This window comes from Mesoplodon bidens, assembly GCF_964165515.1.
Source record: "Mesoplodon bidens genome assembly, chromosome: 4".
Classification (NCBI taxonomy): Eukaryota; Metazoa; Chordata; class Mammalia; order Artiodactyla; family Ziphiidae; genus Mesoplodon; species Mesoplodon bidens.
The window spans coordinates 79,988,748-80,010,743 of record NC_138160.1 but is presented as its reverse complement, the minus strand read 5'-3'; the positions used below and the strand labels follow the sequence as shown (position 1 = coordinate 80,010,743).

Below are 21,996 nucleotides of genomic sequence, written 5' to 3'. Positions count from 1 at the left end.
TAACCTCCTGGATTGTCCGGCGTCCGGCTCAGGTTCATTTTCTCCATTTCTTAGTGGAAGTCACTTCGCCTAAAGTAGGAGTTGCTGTTAAACGTGCTCCTCCCATTAAACTACCACTCTGCTCTTAGAGGCGGGTCTCATTCTTTAGGCAGCCGGTCCTGACAGATATGAAAAATAAATGGCGTATGATAGAGAGCACTTAGAGTCCGCCGACTAAGCCACATAACAAAATCACTTTTAAAAAAATACTCTGCTTTGTTCCATACTATATGCTTCATAAGACTCAGAAGACGTTTTATTGCCCCCAAGTCAGTGGGAACGGGACTTATTTTTAGTAACAAGGACCTGTAGTATAAGCTGCGCAGGCGCGAGCCGCCCGGCCGCTGTGAGGTGCGTGAGAAGCCGGGGTGCCAGCTCTCCTAGAGCTGTCTGGTTGTTGAAACAGGATTCTCGCCTGGGTCCGGGGCCGCCATGGGGAAGGTGAATGTGGCCAAGTTGCGTTACATGAGCCGGGATGACTTCAGGGTCCTGACCGCGGTAAGAAGTTCGCCGTTTTTCCCTCTCCCCTGACCTTTTCCACCGCGCGTGCTCTTCCTCTTCCTCCAAGTTTGCTGGGAGCTGAGCGAGCTTTAGGCCCTGGAACGCGGCCGAGGTTGGGAATGGGGAAGAGACCGGAGAGTCGGATTTTTCAAAAGCCTTTGTTCAAAAGCTTTTTATCTTCCCCCACGTAAAGCAGAGACCCCTCTTTTCCTTCCTGTTTTGCTCCCCTTCTCCAGAGCCACATCGAATCTCTAGTCTGGGAAGCTTCTCTGATCCTGGGCTTCTGACCAGCTGAGAAGGGTTTAAGAATCCTGAAGAGTAATTGATAGCATTGAGTTCCCTACTCACAGATTGAGTCACATAGCATTGCTTCAGTTTCATTCAGTCCACACATACTCATCGGATATGTAGTAACCGTTTTAGAGAATTCCACGGGTTACAGGACAGACAAGACGAAGGAGACAAATCATCAAGTAAACGAATAAATAAGGGATAATATCAAGATAATAAGTGCTATGAAGATGATAAAGCGAATAACGGAATAGAGACCCCTCATGGTGGAGGCAGGGAGCCTGAATACTGTTTTTAAATTGTTTAGTCAGAGAAGACTGCCTGAGTGCAAGAATCTTGTCTGTTTTTATAAAGTTCCTGGTATTTGGTAGGTACCGAATAAATATTTAACAAGTAAAAGAAAGAATGCGGGGCGGGCATAACAGCTGAATGAGAAGGCGCCGGTCCAGTGAAGTCCTTGGAAAGAATTGAAGGGAGAGGAAGCTACAGTGGTGAGTGCAAAGGCCCCGAGGCAGGAACAATTTCTGAAGACTAGAAAGGCCAGTGTGGCTGGAGCATAGTGAGCAAGAGACTGAAGAGTTGGAGATGTAACTGGGAAAGGTGAGAGCCAGATCATGTGCTATAGATAGTCATGCAGGCTTGGTAAAGAATTTTGAATATATTCTAAGTATAGGGGAGCCACTGAATGTTGTTAAGGAAGTGACAAAAACAGATTTTATTGTCTTAGTCTTATAGCACAAAGACCAACACATAGATTAGGCATTTGCAGAATAAAACACATTTATTTAGGAGCTATTATCTTTTGCTTAAATAGGCATTTCTTAAGGAATAAACTATCAAATGCAAATTCAGTGTAAAATTTGGAAGACACTTCTTTCTCCTCCCATAGATTCTGAAATTCAGCCACACTTCCTCTAAATACCTACTGTCAAAAGATACCTTCCTTCTCTACTTCCTCAGCACATTAACTCACTCCTTAATGCGTCTGACAGAAATAGGGGAGTCGAGAATGTTAGAGGCTGGGAGAAACAGAACAAAGCATGGAAGATGAGTTAAGTTTAAAGTGTGAGGTTTTGGTTGGGACATCAAAACGATGCCAGATTTATCTTCCAAAACTTTATTTATGCAATTCTTAAGTTCTTTTTGAAGCTCACCAAGGAATGGCCTAATTCATTAAATATTTCAGTCTCAGTTGAGTCTTACTAGTCTTGGTATCAGTGGCCACCTTTCCTTGACCATCTTCCCTTTACTTCTCTGGCACCTCCTACATCAATAATCATACTTTGACTGGCTGCCCTTACCTTTCAGTGTGAATCCCCCCCCGCCCCAAATTCTGTCCCTTATCCCTCCTTTTTCTTCCATTATCTCTCGCTTAATGATCACATCCACTTTATGACTTTACCTCTTACCTCCATCAAGTAATTGACGATTTCTTCCCTGTAGTTATGACTTCATTCCCAAGTGCAGATCAGCCTTTCCAATTTTCCTTAAACATCTTCATCTGAAGTACCTTCCATGAAGGCCCTTCCAACACCTCAGACTCAGTGTGCTCATACCGAATTAATCAACTTTGTCTACCCCTTCACTCCTTTCCCAAACACCATTAAAATAATAATAATTATCAATATCTTAAAGCCTCTTCTTTTCTTTTCACTTCACCTTTGACTCTTCATTCACTTTACCCTCCCACATCCAGTGCCAATCCCTCCCATACTAATTTCTTTAATTCTTTCCCTCCATTACCACCACCTCTTCCCTGTCCTGGCTTCTGTTTTCTCTGGCCTAGACTGTTGTCTTTGTTCTCCAATACAGCACCTCCAGTTTTTGCCTTCTCTAAACCACTTTGCATATTCCTGCTAGATTAACATCCTTAAAACAATCCTTAAATCTCCCTTGCCAAAGCATCTTCATGAGTTTCCTACTTTGCTCAGTATAAAATCGAAAACTTTTGGTCTACATTTCAGGTCCTTTCATATCTTCTCATTAAATACCTTCTTAATAAATACCTGGAATATCTGTAGTTATTAAACACAAATATTTGGATGTCAATACGTATTTTGGTACATACCATATGTTAGTAACTATGTTAAGCACTCACAATTCATACTCTTGAAGTGCATATAGTATAATAGAGAGAGAGAGACTATGAATATCAATGATTATATACCAAATTGTGATTAAAAATATGTCTAGAGAAGGTAAAAATTATGACTCAATTGGTTGGGAAACTGCATGGTCAGGAAAGTTCGACGGAGAAGTTAAGTTTTTCACAAGGTTTTGGTAGACAACAGCTCTATGTTGATTATGATTGCATTTTGATTTCTTCAATTGCAGGTTGAAATGGGCATGAAGAACCATGAAATTGTTCCCTGCAGTTTGGTTGCTTCTATAGCCAGCCTTAAACATGGTGGTTGTAATAAAGTTTTAAGAGAACTAGCAAAACATAAACTTATAGCTTGGGAGCGAACCAAAAGTAAGTATTTGAGGCACCGTTTGTGATTTTCCATATGTAACTGGCTTCCCCCAGAGCAGGTATTCCAAAAAGCAGGTGGAAGCTGCCAGACTAGGAAAGCACTAGACATAGAACTGACACAGTACACTTCTACCGTGTTCTATTGGTCAGAGCAATCACAGGGCCCACCCAGATCCAGGAGGCTAGAGAAATAGCCTCCATTTCCTCATAGGGGATTAGCAAATTCCAATTGCAGAAGAGCAAGTGGGATTAAGATATTGTTGCTGTCTTTGGCAAGTACAGTCTGCCAAAGGACTCTAGAGCATTACCTCTCAAACCATAGTGGTGAGGGATGAGTTTCTCTTTTTCTACCTATTATGGATCCGTACCTTTATAAAATAATAAAAATAATTACTAGAAAAATGAAATAAAAAACTGACAAAATACAGGCACAAATTCTTTCTTATTAGAATTGAAGACATAAAATAACTTAGTCAAATTGATACAAAAATTTTTGAACCACTTAATTTCAGTTTCTATAACTTGTCACAGACTAATAACAAACATTTATAGACTGGTGTCAGTCTGTAGGTTACACCTTGAGTAACACTGCTCTAGAGAAGAAATAAAAATTACAGCAAGAAATGCCAAAACTCATAAGCCTGGGTAGCTACTCTTTTTCCAGCTAAGACTTCCCTTGTTTAAATTTTTCTCTTGACCTGATGTGACTTGATGGTACAGTGTAACTAAAATATGGTCTTTCTCATTTGATTTTGTCTAGCTGTCCAGGGCTATCGGTTGACAAATGCAGGCTATGATTACCTAGCTTTGAAAACACTTTCTTCTAGACAGGTGGTTGAGTCTGTTGGAAACCAGATGGGTGTTGGCAAAGAATCTGGTAAGTGCTGATAGTACTATTGAGTGCATTTTATTTGCTTTAGTTTCTGTTTCCCCTTGAGAAAGGATTCATCTTTTCTATTTTTCTAACTAAACAGTAAATGAAAGTTGGTTGAAAGCAATACAGATTTTGAAATTACCCTTAGTTTAGTAAATTACTGTTTTTTCATAAGTCTGCCACTGAAAGTTCAGTTATACCAAGAATCAGTTTTCCTCTAATAACTGAAATCTTTGGCAAATACTTTATTTGTTCTTATTTTAATATCTGATAAATTGAACATTTGTAATAATTTTTAAAAGTATCACAAGGGGGCTTCCCTGGTGGCGCAGTTGTTGGGAATCCACCTGCAAATGCAGGGGACATGGGTTCAGGCCCTGGTCCAGGAAGATCCCACATGCCACGGAGCACCTAAGCCCATGTGCCACAACTACTGAGCGTGTGCTCTAGAGACCACAAGCCACAGCTACTGAGCCCGCGTGCACAACTGCTGAAGCCTGCGCACCTAGAGTCTGTGCTCCACAACAAGAGAAGCCACCGCAGTGTAACGAAGAGTAGCCCCCGCTCACCTCAACTAGAGAAAGCCCGCGCGCAGCAACGAAGACCCAATGCAGCCAAAAATAATAAATAAATATATATTTTTTTAAAGTATCACAAGGAAGTTACAAAAACCACACTTTCCATCACAGCAATATGAACAACAGGGCAAAGTTAGATATGTGTAGAACCACAGAAAAAAATTCTAAAATAGCACTAAACAAATACCTATGTAGTGGTTTTTTATGTATGGTAAAAATAAAGCACAGAGAAAGATTTTCTTTATGCCGTGCTCTCTTATACACTACTTTTTGTCCTACAAAGTTTATGCTGTATAGTTACATAATTTAAACTGAGAGAGCAAAAAAATTAAAATTAGAAGTAAAAGAACTATTAAGAAACCTATTCCAAAGGAGGTTGTTTTGGTACTTCATATGGTTTGTATGTCTACTATATTAATATCCAGAGTATGGTATATAGTTAATAAGTAAATTAGAGTTACTAAATATGGGAGTGTGTGTGTGTAAAAATGTATAAAATGATGAAACACCTCTTTTTCCTCTTATTTTTTTATGTCCAATTTTTTTCAATTAAAAAAATGGCTTTCTTTTAATTTTTAAGAACTTCATTACTTGCAAAACAGAGTACAGTAAAAAGTGAATCTTAACTCCTAACCCAGGTCTCCTTCTCCTGTTACTACTTCCCAAAGCTATCACTATTTATTAATATTGTACATATCCTAGAAATATTCTATGTAAATACAAGTATATAATGTACTGAGGATGTACGTATATACGTTCACATATCTTTTTAATCATAGGTGAAAGCAAACAGTACTTACAATTCTACACCTTGCTTTTTTTCCACTTGGTGCATCCCTGACATCATTTCATATCAGCAGAGGTGTCTTTCTTGTAGTTGCCAAGTATTACAGTCTTAGAAATTAAATTATTAGAGCTAAAGTTATGCACATTCAAAATTTTGATATTACCAAATTTCCTTCCAAATTGTGTGAATTTATAATCTCACGAACATGAGAGGCTGTTTCTCTCATGAGTAATTAGGACATGTTCTAAATGTTAGTATTAAAATAGCAACTTGTGGGCTTCCCTGGTGGCGCAGTGGTTGGGAGTCCGCCTGCCGATGCGGGGGGCGCGGGTTCGTGCCCCGGTCCGGGAGGATCCCGCGTGCCGCGGAGCGGCTGGGCCCGTGGGCCACGGCCGCTGAGCCTGCGCGTCTGAAGCCTGTGCTCCGCAACGGGAGAGGCCGCAGCGGTGAGCGGCCCGCGTACCACAAAAAAAAAAAAAAAAAAAAAAAAAAAAAAAATAGCAACTTGTTTGATAGTTAGAATATTTATGGGAAGATCTCCATTCTGATTATTATAGGATTATATTTGGATACTCAGTATTTATTCATTGAAGCAATTTAATAATTGAACTTCACATTGTTGAAAAGAAAGAATTTTTTTCTTTTTGGCCCTGCTGCATGGTAATGCAGGATTAGTTCCCTGACCAGGGATCGAACCCATGCCCCCTGCAGTGAAAGCACAGAGTCTTAACCACTGGACCGCCAGACAAGTCCCATGTTGAAAAGGAAGATATTACTAATCACTGCTTGTACATGTAGGACACTAAGGAACAATTAGATGTATTCCCACTAAATGGAATTGAGCATTGAGCATCTTTGGAAGCAATAACTTTTGACACCTTGCATCCCTGTTTTCTTTTGTAGTAGATATAAATACATGTCATCATTTTGTATTGTAATTAAAGTTACAATAAAAAGAATTTTGCTGAATGGTAACTATTTCTGGTTATTAGGAAAGATAAAATTTGGTACAAATAAAACCAAAGTTAGAAAATTGGAATTGTTTAAATTTACTGGAAAAAAAATATAATAATGATCCTTTTAAAATTTTGACTCTAGATATTTACATTGTTGCAAATGAAGAAGGGCAGCAATTTGCATTAAAGCTTCACAGACTGGGAAGAACCTCCTTTCGAAATCTGAAAAACAAGCGTGATTATCATAAACACAGGCATAACATGTCTTGGCTTTATTTATCTCGTCTCTCTGCCATGAAAGAATTTGCTTACATGAAGGTATTTTTATTTTTATATTTTTAACCAAACAATATGTGTAGTTAAAAGGTTGTAGTGACATGCATCAGTCTGTTGCCTCCACATCTCCCTACTCCCCGTCCCAATCCTTACAGTCACTTTTAACTTTTTTGACTATTTCTGGTATTTGTTTTTCTCGTGGTTTGCTTCTACGCAAAGGTATTTTTAGCTGTTATAAATGCATAAAGGCAACTTGTATTCTACAGTATTAACAAGATAGAGTAGCCTGAAATAACTAGTGATGTAATTGTCTCACAAATGTGTATATGTGAATGTAAATATATACCTGTCTATACATATGTCTGTCTCTAATTGAAAACACCAGATAATTACCTTCTGTAGAAACCTTAGTCTCTCAGGTAAGTTGACTGGTATTTTTTTTTTCCCCACAATGGAAGAAATGTCAATTTATGAATTTGTATGTATATTGGAAATGGTAAAAATCTTTAGTTTTCAACCTTTTACCTTCCAAATTAAGTTCAACATAGATTTACTAAATATCTTTAATAATAGCCAAATTAATTGTCTTCACTAATAATTTAAATTAGAAAATAACTGCATTCTTATTATTCTCTCCAGTAGGATTTATTTGTTATAACTTATCTTTTTAAAATTTTGAATTATTAAAAGTCACTCCAGTGTATGACCTGTTGTTTCTTGGGAGTTTCAGTTTGATGTTCTTTGAGTAGGTTATTTTAATTCATGTGCTTAAATTTTTAGTAATCCTGAGGGAAGAATCCTCAAGGCAGTATAAGTAAGTGATATCGATACCATACATGTTGTGTTTTTTTTTTTTTTTTTTTTTTTTGGCGGTACACGGGCCTCTCACTGCTGTGGCCTCTCCCGCCGCAGAGCACAGGCTCCGGACGCGCAGGCTCAGCGGCCATGGCCCACGGGCCCAGCTGCTCCGCGGCATGTGGGATCTTCCCGGACTGGGGCACGAACCCGTGTCCCCTGCATCGGCAGGCGGACTCCCAACCACTGCGCCACCAGGGAAGCCCCACATGTTGTGTTTTTTATGTTATATCAATGGTTTGTATCCTGTGATAGTAAGTAGACAGTTTGGTAGGAATTGTTACACATTTCCCCCAAACTATATTAAGTGTCTTCTTGGTGTCTTTATATGAAGGCACAGGAATAGAGCCTGGTTGTGGATAAATATGCTTCTTAAATTTATTCTCTCTTTTCCTAAGGGAAAATAAGATAAGATTGAGCTATAACTTAAGGGTTAAGCTATGGTACAAGGGCTAGACCACTATGACAATAGTTAGAGTTGTTACATACTGTTGAGCTGCCAAAGCATGTTCAAAACCATTTGGGTTTAAAAATAACAAATATACGGCCAAGCAGACAATCTTTGGGGAGAGGGAAATGGTTCAGTTCCTGTCCAAAGAAGGTAGGAAGTAGAGTAGACAACTCTTAAAATTAACCCTGTTAATAAGCATATATTGAGTGTCAGCTGTGTGCCTACCTCTATATTAAGTATTTTGTTGGGGGAGGTGAACAGCGGATACCAAAGAAATAACGAGTGCAGTGTGTGTCTTAAAGTTGGAAAGATAACATGAACACACCTAAAACAAAGAACAGTTTAAATGTCAAATTGTATGTTGAGTTTGGAGAATCTTCTGTAGAGTAGAATGATCAATGAAGGAGGTTTCATAAGTGAGTGGGAGTTGAGTAGAGTAATGGAGTTGCATATGATTTGTCTGTAAGGAAAAGACAATAAGACAGTGTACTTTGCAAAGGAGCCAGAATGAATATTCGTGTGAGCCCTGTGTGTATGGGGACAGTCACTAAGGTGATTGTCTTGATCACACTCCAGAGTGTTTATTGGACAGAGTATTGAGAGAACTAGGACTGGATAAGTGGATTAAAGAGTTTTGAAAACTAGGAGAAGTTATTCAGACTGAAGTTGATATTTACAGCCATTGTAGTTTTTTTAAAATGGAGCATTGACGCAAGCATCTTAGTTGGTATTGGTACACTGAAGAAAGATTTGGTGTGGTAGCAAGAACTAGAACCACTGTTGGTGTGATTCAGGTATCAATGACAAAGGCCTGCTTAGAAATGGTAGCATTCCAAATGGCAGAGGGCATAAATCTAAGATATTTTGAAGAAAGTAATACAACAGGCCTTTGTAAGCAATAAGATAGAAAAAGTTAAACATAGGGTAAAAAATGGATTTATGGATGGTGGGTAGTAACATTTGACTCAGACTACTACGGTGTTTATTTGTGACTACAGTGACTGTTTGTCACATAATAGATTTATATTGTATATTGTGGTCTGAAGAAAAAGGTCAGTGGTGTATAAACTGAAATGCCTAATATATTGGAATATTTCATTTCCTGATATGCCAGAAGACAGAATATTTCCTAAATCACAATTTATTTCCATTTGAATTTTTTAAGCACACTCCCAGTAAATGACAGAAACTTACAAAATAGAAGATATACATATCGTAAGAGATGAAACTTCTTGAAGGCAGAGACATTTTCACACTCATTTTTGTAACCCTAGCACAGTGTATAATATTTAGTAAATGTTCAGTAAATGAATGTTTGGTAAAAAAGTGAATTACAGGGGCTTCCCTGGTGGCGCAGTGATTGAGAGTCCGCCTGCCCATACAGGGGACACGGGTTCGTGCCCCGGTCCAGGAGGATCCCCCATGCCACGGAGTGGCTGGGCCCGTGAGCCATGGCCGCTGAGCCTACGCGTCCGGAGCCTGTGCTCCGCAACGGGAGAGACCACAGCAGTGAGAGGCCCGCATACCGCAAAAAAAAAAGTGAATTACAAAAACTGGTTTACAATGTTATTTTTATGTACAGCTCATTCTGTGCAGTGAATAAGCCATACATAAATAATCATGTGTTAACTGTAATGTTGTAAAGGCTTATATATATTTTTTCTGGTTGTGGACAGGTACATTTAATCTTATTGTTCCCTAAAAATTAATGACCTCTTAATTAATTTTTACCTGTTTTGCTATATTTTAGGCATTGTATGAAAGGAAATTTCCAGTTCCAAAGCCAGTTGATTATAATCGCCATGCAGTGGTCATGGAACTCATAAAAGGCTATCCTCTGTAAGTATAATTCTTGAAACCTTGAGTCCTAATAAATAATTGTAAGGTTCAGTTTTTAAAAATAAATTTTTTTCTGTAAATGGAATATTGCTTCTGGGAGGTTAGAAATTAACATAAAGTAGTAGATAGACTTAAAGGCAAATTGAAAGTTCAGTTTCATTCTGACAATATGGATTTTATACTCTCTGACTCAGTCAGTAAATAAACAGTCTAGTGTGTGCCAAGTGCTGTTCTAGGCTCCCCAGTAAACAAAACAAAGTCCCTGCCCTCATAGAGCTTACATTCTGATGGAAGGAAACTTGGAGGAAATAGCTAAACAAGGAAATATTTGATACATCAGATGGTGGTAAATGCCATGCATAAAAATAAAGTGGGGTAAGGGGGACAGGAAATGTTGAGGTGGGTGGGTGTAGGAGGCTGCTATTTTACATGGGGTGACCAGGAAAAGTCTCCTTGATAAGGGGATTTTTTGAGCAGAAACCTGAAAGAAGTGAGAGAGGAAATCATGCAGATATCTAGGAACATTTCAGGCAGAGGCAAGAGCAAATGCATAAATCCTGGAATGGGAGTATGCCTGCATGTTCAGGAAACAGAAGGCCACTGTGGCTGGAGCTGAGTGAGTAAGGGGAGAAATTGTAAGTGATGAGATCACAGAGGCAGCAGACGATTTGTAAGCGATTGCAAGGATGTTCTATTTATTTATTTTTGTGGGGAGGATATATTTGACATATAACATTCAGTAACTTTAAGGTTGATTTGATACATTTATATTTTCTAATGTGATTGCCATTGTAGCAATAGTATAAGGACTGTTTTGATTGAGACAGGAAGCCACTGGAGGATTTTTTTTTTTTTTTTTTTTTGGTGGCGGTGAAAACTCCGGGTCCTAACCGCTGGACTGCCAAGGAACTCCCTGCCATTGGAGGATTTTGAATTGAGAAGAGACATGATCTGACTAATGTTTTAATGGGATCACTCTGCTGTATTGAAAATAGACTAAAAGGAGACTAGGACAGGATTAGGAAGAAAAGTTAGGAAATTATTGTAATAATGCAAGCAAGAGATGATGGTAGTTTAGATCAGAGTGGTAGATGTGAAGGTGATGAAAAGTGGTCAGATTTTGGATATGTTTTACAGTCAGGGCCTACATGATTTGTTTGGGATTGGATATTGATATAAAGGAAGGGGCAGGTAAGGATAATACCAAGATCTGGGCCCTGAATAATTGGAGGGATAAAGTTGCCATTTACAGAAATGGGAAAGACTGCAGGAAGACAGTTTGGAGTTAGAGGATGGGGCAGAATCAGAGGTTCAGTTTAGGACATGGTAAGTTAGAGATGCCCAGAAGCTCAGAGAAGTCTAGATTGAAGTCTGTGTATGAGCCTGTATGAGATCACCAAGAATGGTTAAGATAATAGGTCTTAAGATTAACCTTTGAGGAGCTCCAAAATTTATACGTCAGGGAAAAGCTGAAGAACTAGCTAAAAAAACTAAGAAGGAATGATCAGTGCAGAAAGAGGACAGCGTGAAGAGTTAGTGTACCAAGGGTCAAGTGAAAGGAGCTGCTTCATGGAGGGGGAAGAGGTTAACTGACAGACCAGATAATGATGAAGGTGGAGAATTGACCATTGGATATAGCAACATGTAAGTCATTGGTAGTTTTGACAATAGCTATTTCATTGGAACAAGGTTGAATGAAAGCTTGTTTGAAATGGGCTCATTAGAGTGCTCATTAAATTGGAGAAAGCCAAGTAGAGGAGTTTGGCTGTTAAGATGAAAGAAAGAATGGTGTACTGGGAAGAAGATACAGAATTGAATGGGTTGTGGCTTTTTTTTTTTTTTTTAAGCTGTTATGTCTGTATGCTGATAGGATTGAAGAGAAAACTGCTAGGGAGGCATGATGAAATGGAAATAGTATTTAAATGTAAATACACACATACTTGCTTTCATTAAATCATAAATGAGGACAAATAACCATTTTCATACTTACACTTTCAGATGTCAGATACACCACGTTGAAGATCCTGCATCAGTATATGATGAAGCTATGGAACTAATTGTTAAACTTGCAAATCATGGGCTGATTCATGGAGATTTCAATGAATTCAATCTCATTTTGGATAAAGATGACCACATCACCATGATCGATTTTCCACAAATGGTTTCAACTTCTCATACCAATGCTGAATGGTATATTCTGGATGTAACTGTGTTTATGTGTGATACAGTCATTTTTTATTTAATAATAATTTTTCAGCTTTGTCATACTGTCATTGGGGTTAATAACTGGTTTGAAGTGGCTGATGTTAAGAGTCTAAAAATTGGGATGTCAAAATGCTCTGATTTTCCTTCCCCCTAAGAATTTTTCTTACTCCTTGGTTTTTTTTTTTTTTTTTTTTTTTTGGCGGTATGCGGGCCTCTCACTGTTGTGGCCTCTCCCGCTGTGGAGCACAGGCTCCGGACGCGCAGGCCCAGTGGCCATGGCTCACGGGCCCAGCCGCTCCGCGGCATGCAGGATCCTCCCGGACCGGGGCACGAACCCGCGTCCCCTGCGTCGGCAGGCAGACTCTCAACCACTGTGCCACCAGGGAAGCCCCTCCTTGGTATTTTAAAGGTGAAAAAAAATGCACTTTGATACAGTATTTTAAACCTATTCATTAAAATAATGCTGTATATTAGAAATCTGAAGAAACTGCCTGCTTTTATAAATCATCAAAAGAATTTGAATTACTCTTGTAACCTGACAGACTTGCGAAAGTCAAACTTTCTCAGCCATCGAACTCTTTATTCAAACAAACGTTTAGGTGGAAGCCCAATTTTTAAAACAAAAGCCTGATCAGAAGAAGTAGGGACATGGAAGGAGGAACCCTAGAACCACATCCTCTCTGCCTTTCCCCTTTTCTCTGCTTCATGGTTGCCTCCAAGAGGGCTTCACCAGGCATAATTTAATAATTTTTTATGGCCTTGATGAAAGCTGTGGTTTTGTACTGAACTCGGTTACCAGACCGGTAATATCTCTCATGTTGTTTAGCTTTTATTTTGATAAGAGAAAGGAATTCACGTAAAACCTCATCCCTGACACAGGGCAGAATCACTTCATATACTGTGATAATCTTATTTCTCATATTACTTGACCATTTAAACAGCCAAATTGTGAAATATGACAGGATATTTTCCTTTATGTGTTTGTATTCTATGATGCAATTGAGTGTAATCAAATTAAGATTGAGTATTTTTTTTCTCCTGTTCTCTCAATTCCATGTCATCCTGTCTCTTAATTCTTCCTTTCTGGAAACCTTCTAGAGAATTCAATCTGTTCTGGCTGCTTTATGGTACCCTAAAAAGCAACCTGATATTCAGAGGTCCTTCTACTCTCAGTCCAGATTAACATGTCTCCAGATAACCATTTATAAGCCACAGCATTACTTATCTCCTATAGGTGTTTGCTGCATATTAGCTAATGGGTAATAAAGATAATATGACATTTCTAACCACAAGAACTGTATGCCATTGACAGCTTGTAGTCCTTGTTCCTGGGCTTTTAGTTTTTCAAACACCAGCAGCTGATTTGTTTCTTTTTTCTTTTGAGTAACATCCTTTGCTCTTTCATGTAACAATAAGAATGTCATAACAAATAACAAGGATGTTGTCTTTGGCTAATAAGGAAAAAGATGAACAACAAAGGCTATATAAAAAATGATTCTTGCTTTTGCAGGTATTTTGACAGAGATGTTAAATGCATCAGAGATTTCTTCATGAAACGTTTCAGCTATGAAAGTGAGCTTTTCCCAACCTTTAGTGATATCAGGTTTGTATACTATGTTGCATAAAATGATAGAATTCTGAATACCAGATTTATTTAGTTCTAAAAGTTAACACTTTCATCTAAAACATTTTCATTATTATTGTTGTTCAGTATCATTGCTGTATAATATACAAATGAATCTTAAAAACTATGCCTGGGCTTCCCTGGTGGCGCAGTGGTTGAGAGTCCACCTGCCGATGCAGGGGACATGGGTTCGTGCCCCGGTCCGGGAAGATCCCACATGCCGCAGAGCGGCTAGGCCCGTGAGCCATGGCCGCTGGGCCTGCGTGTCCGGAGCCTGTGCTCCACAATGGGAGAGACCACAACAGTGAGAGGCCCGCGTACCGCAAAAAAAAAAAAAAAAAAAACTATGCCTGCCTGTGGTCCATTAACCTTCCTGAATTTGGAGGAGGAACCTACTTAGTTTCTTATAAATTCGAGAACGCTTATTCAATATAGGATGCTATGTGAATAACCCATTTTTAAGGAATCAGGCCAAGTGTTTATCAGAAATTGTGTTTTTCCTTTATTCACTATAGGAGCTATCTTTAATTGATTCATGGAACATAATTATACGTAAATTCTCACAGCCAAATGTTCTCATTTTGTATACGTAGTTAAGGTATTGTTTTCTGATTTGGGATGATTGACATAACTTAAAATCTTTAGCCTCCTCTGAAAGTTAATTTATTAAGTCAGTATCAACTGAAGTTTCTGTAACTTTCCTACTAATATCTGTTGCTCTCCACAGTCATTTTATTCCTTTTATTTTTTTAAGATTCATTATTTAATTTATTTTTGGCGGCATTAGGTCTTAGTTGCAGCACACAGGATCTTTGTTGAGGCATGAGGGATCTTTACTTGTGGCGTGCAGGCTTCTCTCTAGTTGTGCCGTGCGGGTTTTCTCTTCTCTAGTTGTGGTGCTCAGTCTCCAGGGCATGTGGGCTCTGTAGTTGAGGCGCACGGGTTCCAGAGCTTGTTTGAAATGGGCTCATTAGAGTGCTCATTAAATTGGAGAAAGCATGCCAGGTGGATTTTTTTCTCTCTCTCTCAATGCATAACATTCTTTTTTTTTCCTAGGAGGGAGGACTCTCTTGATGTAGAGGTTTCTGCCAGTGGCTACACAAAGGAAATGCAGGCAGATGATGAATTACTTCATCCAGTAGGTCCAGATGATAAAAATATTGAAACAGAGGAGGAATCTGAATTCTCATTTTCTGATGAAGAGATATCAGAAAAAGCAAAGGACTGTAGATCAGATAATGAAAATGGACAAAACTCTGTAGGTGAATCAGTTGACTGCTGTTACAGATCATCTGGAGACCTTGAACAAATAAAGGAAGACAGTTTGTCAGAGGACAGTGCTGATGCACATAGTTTTGAAATGACTGAATTCAGTCAACCTTTAGAAGAAATAAAAGGGCCTGTTGTTAAAAACAATTCTGTAACTGAGTTTTCTGAGGAGAAAAGCAGAACTGAACATGACACCAGGCAAGATGATAAGACAGGTCAAGGTAGAATCCTCATGGGCTCTGAGGAGTATGAAGATGAGTGCCCTCATATGATTGCCTTGTCATCAGTAAACAAAGAATTCAGGCCTTTCAGGTATAGACTTCTGTTGATTGGTTTTTTACTTTAATCTGGAGACCTATACTTTGATTCTGGTAAATGAGTATTTTTTTTAAATGACATGAGAGCTATAATTCTGCATCATGTGCAAAATGAAAGCAAATAACCCTTTTATAGTTAAAATTCAAATAACCCTCTATAATTGACTTGATGCTAGACAGCCTATTTATTCAATTTTAAGCAGTTCTGCTTTCAAATTCAAACTGATTACTTTCAAATAGTTAATAAGATCTCTTGATAAGTTGATGAGGGTTTAGATGGATGAATTATTTGTATTTTTTAATAATTATTCATCTAATGTATGTTTGGTTAATGTATAGTCCAATAAACATGTAGTAAGTGGGCTCTCAAAATATCTACTTACAGTGAATTTTCCCTCGTGCTTTGAACCTTCTTTACTTATTTGTTAATGTACAATTAAAATTACTGTTGTTATTTTTCTTTTAAGATTTTTTTTTGGACAAATATTAGTGAATCAGCCTCAGCTTAGATTAGCAAAAGATCTAAAATTTAACTTGTAGATTTGGGGTAGTTTGATGAAATATGGCTTTATGTATTTCAAAGTAGTAATATGATATAAATTAATCAAGCATAATTAACTATTAAAAATTAACTAAATTTTGCTTTTAATTTTAGAGATGAAGAAAATATGGAAGATACTAATCAACATAGAACAAGAACTCTGAGTGTTACTTCTGCGGGCAGTGTGTTAAGCTATTCAACAGTTCCTCCGGTAACTATTCATTCAACATTTCCTAGGTGGTTATTAGCACTACTGTGGACAGATTATTAAGCTAAGGCGCTCTGAGGATTAGATGATGTACAGGGCCACCTTGGCCATTTGGACTTCACATGTTGATAGTATAAAATTGATAACAAGTGCAAATTTAGTAAATAGGAGAGAGGGTTCACTTCGCTTTTAGCTGAAACAATCAGAGCTTTCAGGGAAAACACAGCATGTAAGTTGGCTTGAATTTGAAAGATGAAAATCATAGAAATTTAAATCCAAGGGGGACTTTGTAGATTCTCATGTGATCTTGTCCCTGCATTTTAACAATTAGGAAATTGAGGCCCAGACAAGTTACATGACTTTGCTCAAGATTACTCAGCTAGTGACAGCACTGCACCTTAAATGTGAAAATGCACGAGCTTCGCTAGCTAGCTTGTTCTTAAATTTTGAAAGAGGAAAATACGTAATTGTAAAACTTCCAGTGTCTCAAGCTTTTGTTGGACATTTAGAAACAAATGTCCAAAAGAATTTCATAACGGACATTTTCTGGACAGGATAATGAACGCATAGTCCAGCTCCTACTGATGAGCTTTTATGCCTGCCGGCCATTTCTCCTGGCTACCTGGAAGGAAGAATCAATTTGTTTCCTTTGTAGATTTTAAGCAGAGATAAAATTACATAATTGGTGTGGTAGGTTTTTTCCTTCTGGTTGAAGGTACTAAGTTGAATACCATTGAAACTAGTTTTTAGTGATAACTTTACTTAAAATGAGCAAAAGAAGAAAATCAGTTTAGAAAGTAGAAAGGAGGAAATCAAATTATTATTTAGAAAGTGAATTCACAAGGAAAGAACTTTGTTTTTTCCTGAACTTCTCATTTTTTAAGTTCAAATATATTGTTAACAAGTTAAAATGTACACCCTGTGGAGGGTAATATGGGACATTTACAAAATTAAATCAGTTATCAAAAAACAAGCTAAAAATAACAGTATTCTGTTTTATTAATATAGTTCACTTTTAGTAGTACTGGTATCTTTACTCGATAATAGAAACATTTGGAACTTGTGAGACCAAAATAAAAGAATAAAATTCTGTAAATGCATTGATTTTATATCTTCCTGATGGCCTCATAATTTACCTGATTTTCTGAACATAAAATTTGTCTGTGAAATCTTTGAAACATCTTTTAATTATGATGGAAGATAATATCTCCCTTTAAGTATTATCACCTGTCTTGGTTAAGAATTTCTCTCACTTTATGATTGCCTGTCCATTCTTGGCTTTGATATTTTTCTGTACTTATTGAGATGTATTCATCCTCCTTTCTTTGATTTATCAGATTCAAAACATAAGTGCAATTATATCTAATTATCGGATTCGCCAAAAAGTTCATTCGGGTTTTCCTGTAAGATGTTACAGGAAAACCCGAATGAACTTTTTGGCCAACCCAATACAGTGGTGTAAAATTGGCAATTGCATATAAAGAAAAGTTAGATTACTCCTGCTACTTCCTTAAATTCTAAATTATGCTCTTTTCTGTATATAAAGATGATGACACTAACATTGTCTTTAGGTCTTGTCTTTATGCCATTTAACTTACAGCTAAGAGAAGGAACTTATATTTCAAATGGGGTCAAGCCTATAATAAACTGCATTATAAAATACAAATTTGCCTTTAGTCTAAGGGGGAAAAAGATCTCTCTAGCCAGCATAATCACAAAGGTTTCCCTCTAATCACTGGAAACAAATTGACCGTGTTAACTTCTAATTCTTTTGGAAATTTGGTCATACTATTTTCCTTGAGGTCGTATTCCATTTTTTTTAAAGGGTCAGGAGAGGGCTTCCCTGGTGGCGCAGTGGTTGAGAGTCCGCCTGCTGATGCAGGGGACGCGGGTTCGTGCCCCGGTCTGGGAAGATCCCACATGCCGCGGAGCGGCTGGGCCCGTGAGCCATGGCCGCTGGGCCTGCGCGTCCGGAGCCTGTGCTCTGCAACGGGAGAGGCCACGGCAGTGAGAAGCCCGCGTACCGCAAAAAAAAAAAAAAAAAAAAGGGTCAGGAGAAAACAAACTGTTTTATTACCTTCGTTAATTTGATGATTGTTGTTTTCGTGTCTGCAAAACTAAAAGATTTGCTCTGTGTTCTTTGAAATTGTAAAATCTGTTTTCCTCTTTAAAATACTTTTATAGTTCCCTATTTATTGGCAAAATTGCCATTTATGAACGCTGTTCTTTCTAATATGTAACAGAATTAAATTCCAGCTAAACATTAATGTATATTAATTTTAAATAAATACATACATGGCCACCATCAATAGCAACAAAAAAACAAAACAACAACAAAGTACATGATTTTCATTCATTTTTTCATGTATTCCTTGAAATAATACAGAAGTACAGTTGACCCTTGAACAACACTGGTTTGAATATGTGGGGTTTTTTAATAGTAAATGCTACAGTACTATATGATCTGTGGTTGGTTGAATCCGCAGGTGCAGAGGAACCTCTGATACAGATGGCTGACTCTAAGTTATACTCAGATTTTTGACTGCACAGTGGGTCAATGCCCCTAACACCCTCATTGTTCAAGGGTCAACTGTATTTTATTTCGCATTTCATCATTTTTGTTAAAAAATATACTAATGTGGATTTTTCTCCCACTTTTTTTTTTTTTTTTTTTTTTTTTTTTTTTTTTTGCGGTTCACTGGCCTCTCACTGTTGTGGCCTCTCCCGTTGCGGAGCACAGGCTCCAGACGCGCAGGCTCAGCAGCCATGGCTCACGGGCCCAGCTGCTCCGTGGCATGTGGGATCTTCCCAGACGGGGGCACGAACCCGTGTCCCCTGCATCGGCAGGCGGACTCTTAACCACTGCGCCACCAGGGAAGCCCTCCCACTTTTTTTTAACATGAAAATTAACCTTGTAGGATTTATAAATTGTTTGAATTAGTAGGTATATGCAGAGTAATTCATTAACTCCTTATTTTCTTTAGCTGCTTGATATGATTATCTTATGGTCTCGTTGAAGTAAAGAACGAAGGGGAAGTTCAAGCAGAATATTTAGAAAATAAATTGATTTTTTTTTCTTGGAACTATCCCGGAGGCCTCTGTCTGAACTCCTCTAGTTTAAATGTGGTGCATGTTCTACTGTTGTCTCAGTCTCTTGTTGGGTACATTCTTTCCTAGTTTTATCTCTTTTCCTTACTGAGTTTACTTCTTTATGTGGCAGAACGGATTTTAGTAGTTTTTTGAGCCAATTTGGGTGGGGAAGAGGACTTTTTATTACTAAAAATGTCTTTTTATCGTGTCCTCACACCAGATTGAGAATTTAAGTATTAGAGTTGTGGTTTGGAAATAATTGACCTTCAGAATTCTGAAGGTATTGCTTTGTTTTCTTGGTGATAGTTAAGACAATGCTGATCTGATTCAGGTTTCTGGTCTGCTGGGGTGAGGAGGCTGTGATAGTTGCCTGGCTTCCTAGGGTAAAGAAAAGTCCTAGAGGCCAGTCACTCCTGTGTTAAACTTTCAGCCAATCTTAATGCTTTCAGTAATGAAATTTCTAGGATAGCAACCAGGTGCTTCTAAGACTCTGGTCTTCCTGGAACTGCATCTCCTGGGATATCAGCCTCTGCAGGAACTTGCGTTTTTATTCTTCTGTTTCGCTTTCTCTTATCTTACCTTTCCTCCCACTGAGAATCATTAGACTAAAATAAAGAGGGATAACTTGTTAAAGCCTGTCTGCCTAACTGTGTAAAATATCTGAAGTGTGCATTTAACTTATCTGATCCAGAGTTTTATATTATACGTAAACAGTCCAAGAAACAGTGCGTTAGGCAGACTAGTTTTTCTAGCTCCTTTTTACCTCTCAAATCCATTAATCTTTAATTTTTTAACTTGACAGATTTTTAATAAATGCTTCTTTGTGCCTAGCATAGGGTGGGGCATATTAAGAAGAGACCCTTGCTTCAACCCTTTCAGCGTTCACTCTTTTTTTAGGAGAGGTTGGATGATGCAAGATTATACACAATTAAACAGGCTGCTTCAGAGGGAAAAAAATTATATGAACGGAATATTCAGATTTTTTTCTTCATCTTGTAAGTCATTTGACATTGGCAGCCTATGTCTTAAGTGATAAGAAATAATTTGAATTTATGATCATTCACCGTGTGAAAACATACTGTTTCTCCCAGAAACTGTATGAGGACTTTTCCATGAGTAACTGCTGCCATCAGGTCATCTCTACACCTGAAGTTATGAAGGCACCCTTGCGTATATTTGACCAGTAGTAAATGCTTTCAAACATAATTTTCCGCTACAAAACCATGCCTCCTTTTACCTAGAAAGCAAAGGAATAAGCAGGTTGTTTTGGTTTTGGTTTTGGTTTCTTTCCATCTTGTTGGGTTTGGGTTTTGGGGTTATGGTTGGTTGGTTTTTCCCAGTTTTCCTGATAGACACTAGGTGGCACTATGATGATTTGTTATTTAAAGAAATGTGACTATTCACTACTATGTGCTACTTTTTGCTGTAATCTGTATTTCTGTTAGGAATTTAATTCATATTCCTCCTATTTTATAATAGTTCGGTGTTTTATTTTATTGCTGTTTAATATAGTACTGTCAGTGTTTGGAATTTTTAAAACTCATGCTTTTAACAGAAATTTGAAAAATATTAGCAATGTAAATCTTAGTTTTATTGAATGTTTACTCCTTATCAAAATGGTCCTTTATCAGTGATACTAATTCATGAAATCTTTCCAGGAATTGGTGAAACAAAAGGTGAAGCGTCAGTTGACAAAACAGCAAAAATCAGCTGTGAGACGACGATTACAGAAAGGAGAAGCAAATATATTTACAAAGCAACGGAGAGAAAACATGCAAAATATTAAATCAAGTTTGGAAGCAGCTAGCTTTTGGGGAGAGTAATATATTTAAGAACTTGAATATTTTTCAGAAAGTTACTATGATCCCTTTTTAAGCCACCTTTAGTATTTTTTGGACCAAGGCAGATATATATATATATATATATATATATATATATATATATATATATATATATATATATATATAAATAAATAAGTAAACCCTCTTTCATCAATAAATTTGACTCATTCAGTACATGTCTTCTAAAGAATAACTATAGTAATTCTGCTAAAGCAACCCAGTTTTCCAAGTAATTTTTTGTTAGGAATATTTGAGTATTTTTTTAAATCTAAATATCACTGGTTTTGCTGGGTTTTGTTCTCTACCACAAACAGGTAGATTGCTTGGTTTCATATTCCAGCTTTTCCACTTACTGGTGGAAACAACCTTAGGCAAGTCTTATTTCTCTCTCCCTCTTTCTCTCCTTCTCTGCCTCAGTTTTCTTAGTGTTAAAATTGGGTTTATAACTACTTTGTAGCCTTGTTTTGAGGATTATATGAGACAGTTCACAGAAAGCACTTAGAACAATGCCTAGCACTTTAAAGTGTAGTTATTGGAATGGTAATTATAATGATGTTTATCTCTCAGAAAATCTGCTAATGACTTGGTTGCATTTTATTTAGCCACAGGAAGAATTCACTGCCATGTATTTTTTTAGTCTCTTGTATTAAGGATAAGCCAGCAATGTCTCCTTTTATTTTCTGCTACTTAAATTGGTAATGTGGTCATGGGAACAGAAACTTGAGATAGTCACACCATGATTTTTACAGTTTCCAGTTTTTATGCAGCCTGAACAGAAGTAGAAGACTTAAGGGTGGTGGGAAGTAGAAGGGATGAGAAGTGAACAGTCCTTTCTGATATTCTTAACTGGTGGGTCAAGAACATATTTCACGTCAAAGATAACAAATATAGTTGACCCTTAAACAACGTGAGTTTGAACTGCGAGGGTCCACTATACACGGATTTTTTTTCAATACATACATACTACAGTACTGCATGATC

The 21,996-nt window shown here is 37.7% G+C and overlaps 1 protein-coding gene across 1 annotated transcript; it reads left to right on the top strand.

Annotated features, from left to right (window-relative positions):
• The first annotated feature begins 343 nt into the window (after nt 1–343).
• On the top strand, nt 344–21,101 carry RIOK2 (RIO kinase 2). The gene is made up of 10 exons (XM_081231861.1): nt 344–537; nt 3,166–3,304; nt 4,065–4,181; nt 6,642–6,817; nt 9,832–9,920; nt 11,919–12,110; nt 13,636–13,728; nt 14,806–15,330; nt 15,991–16,087; nt 20,833–21,101. Exons 1-10 carry the CDS (start codon nt 472–474, stop codon nt 20,995–20,997), a joined length of 1,659 nt encoding a protein of 552 aa, XP_081087987.1. The 5' UTR covers nt 344–471; the 3' UTR covers nt 20,998–21,101.
• The last annotated feature ends 895 nt before the right edge of the window (nt 21,102–21,996 follow it).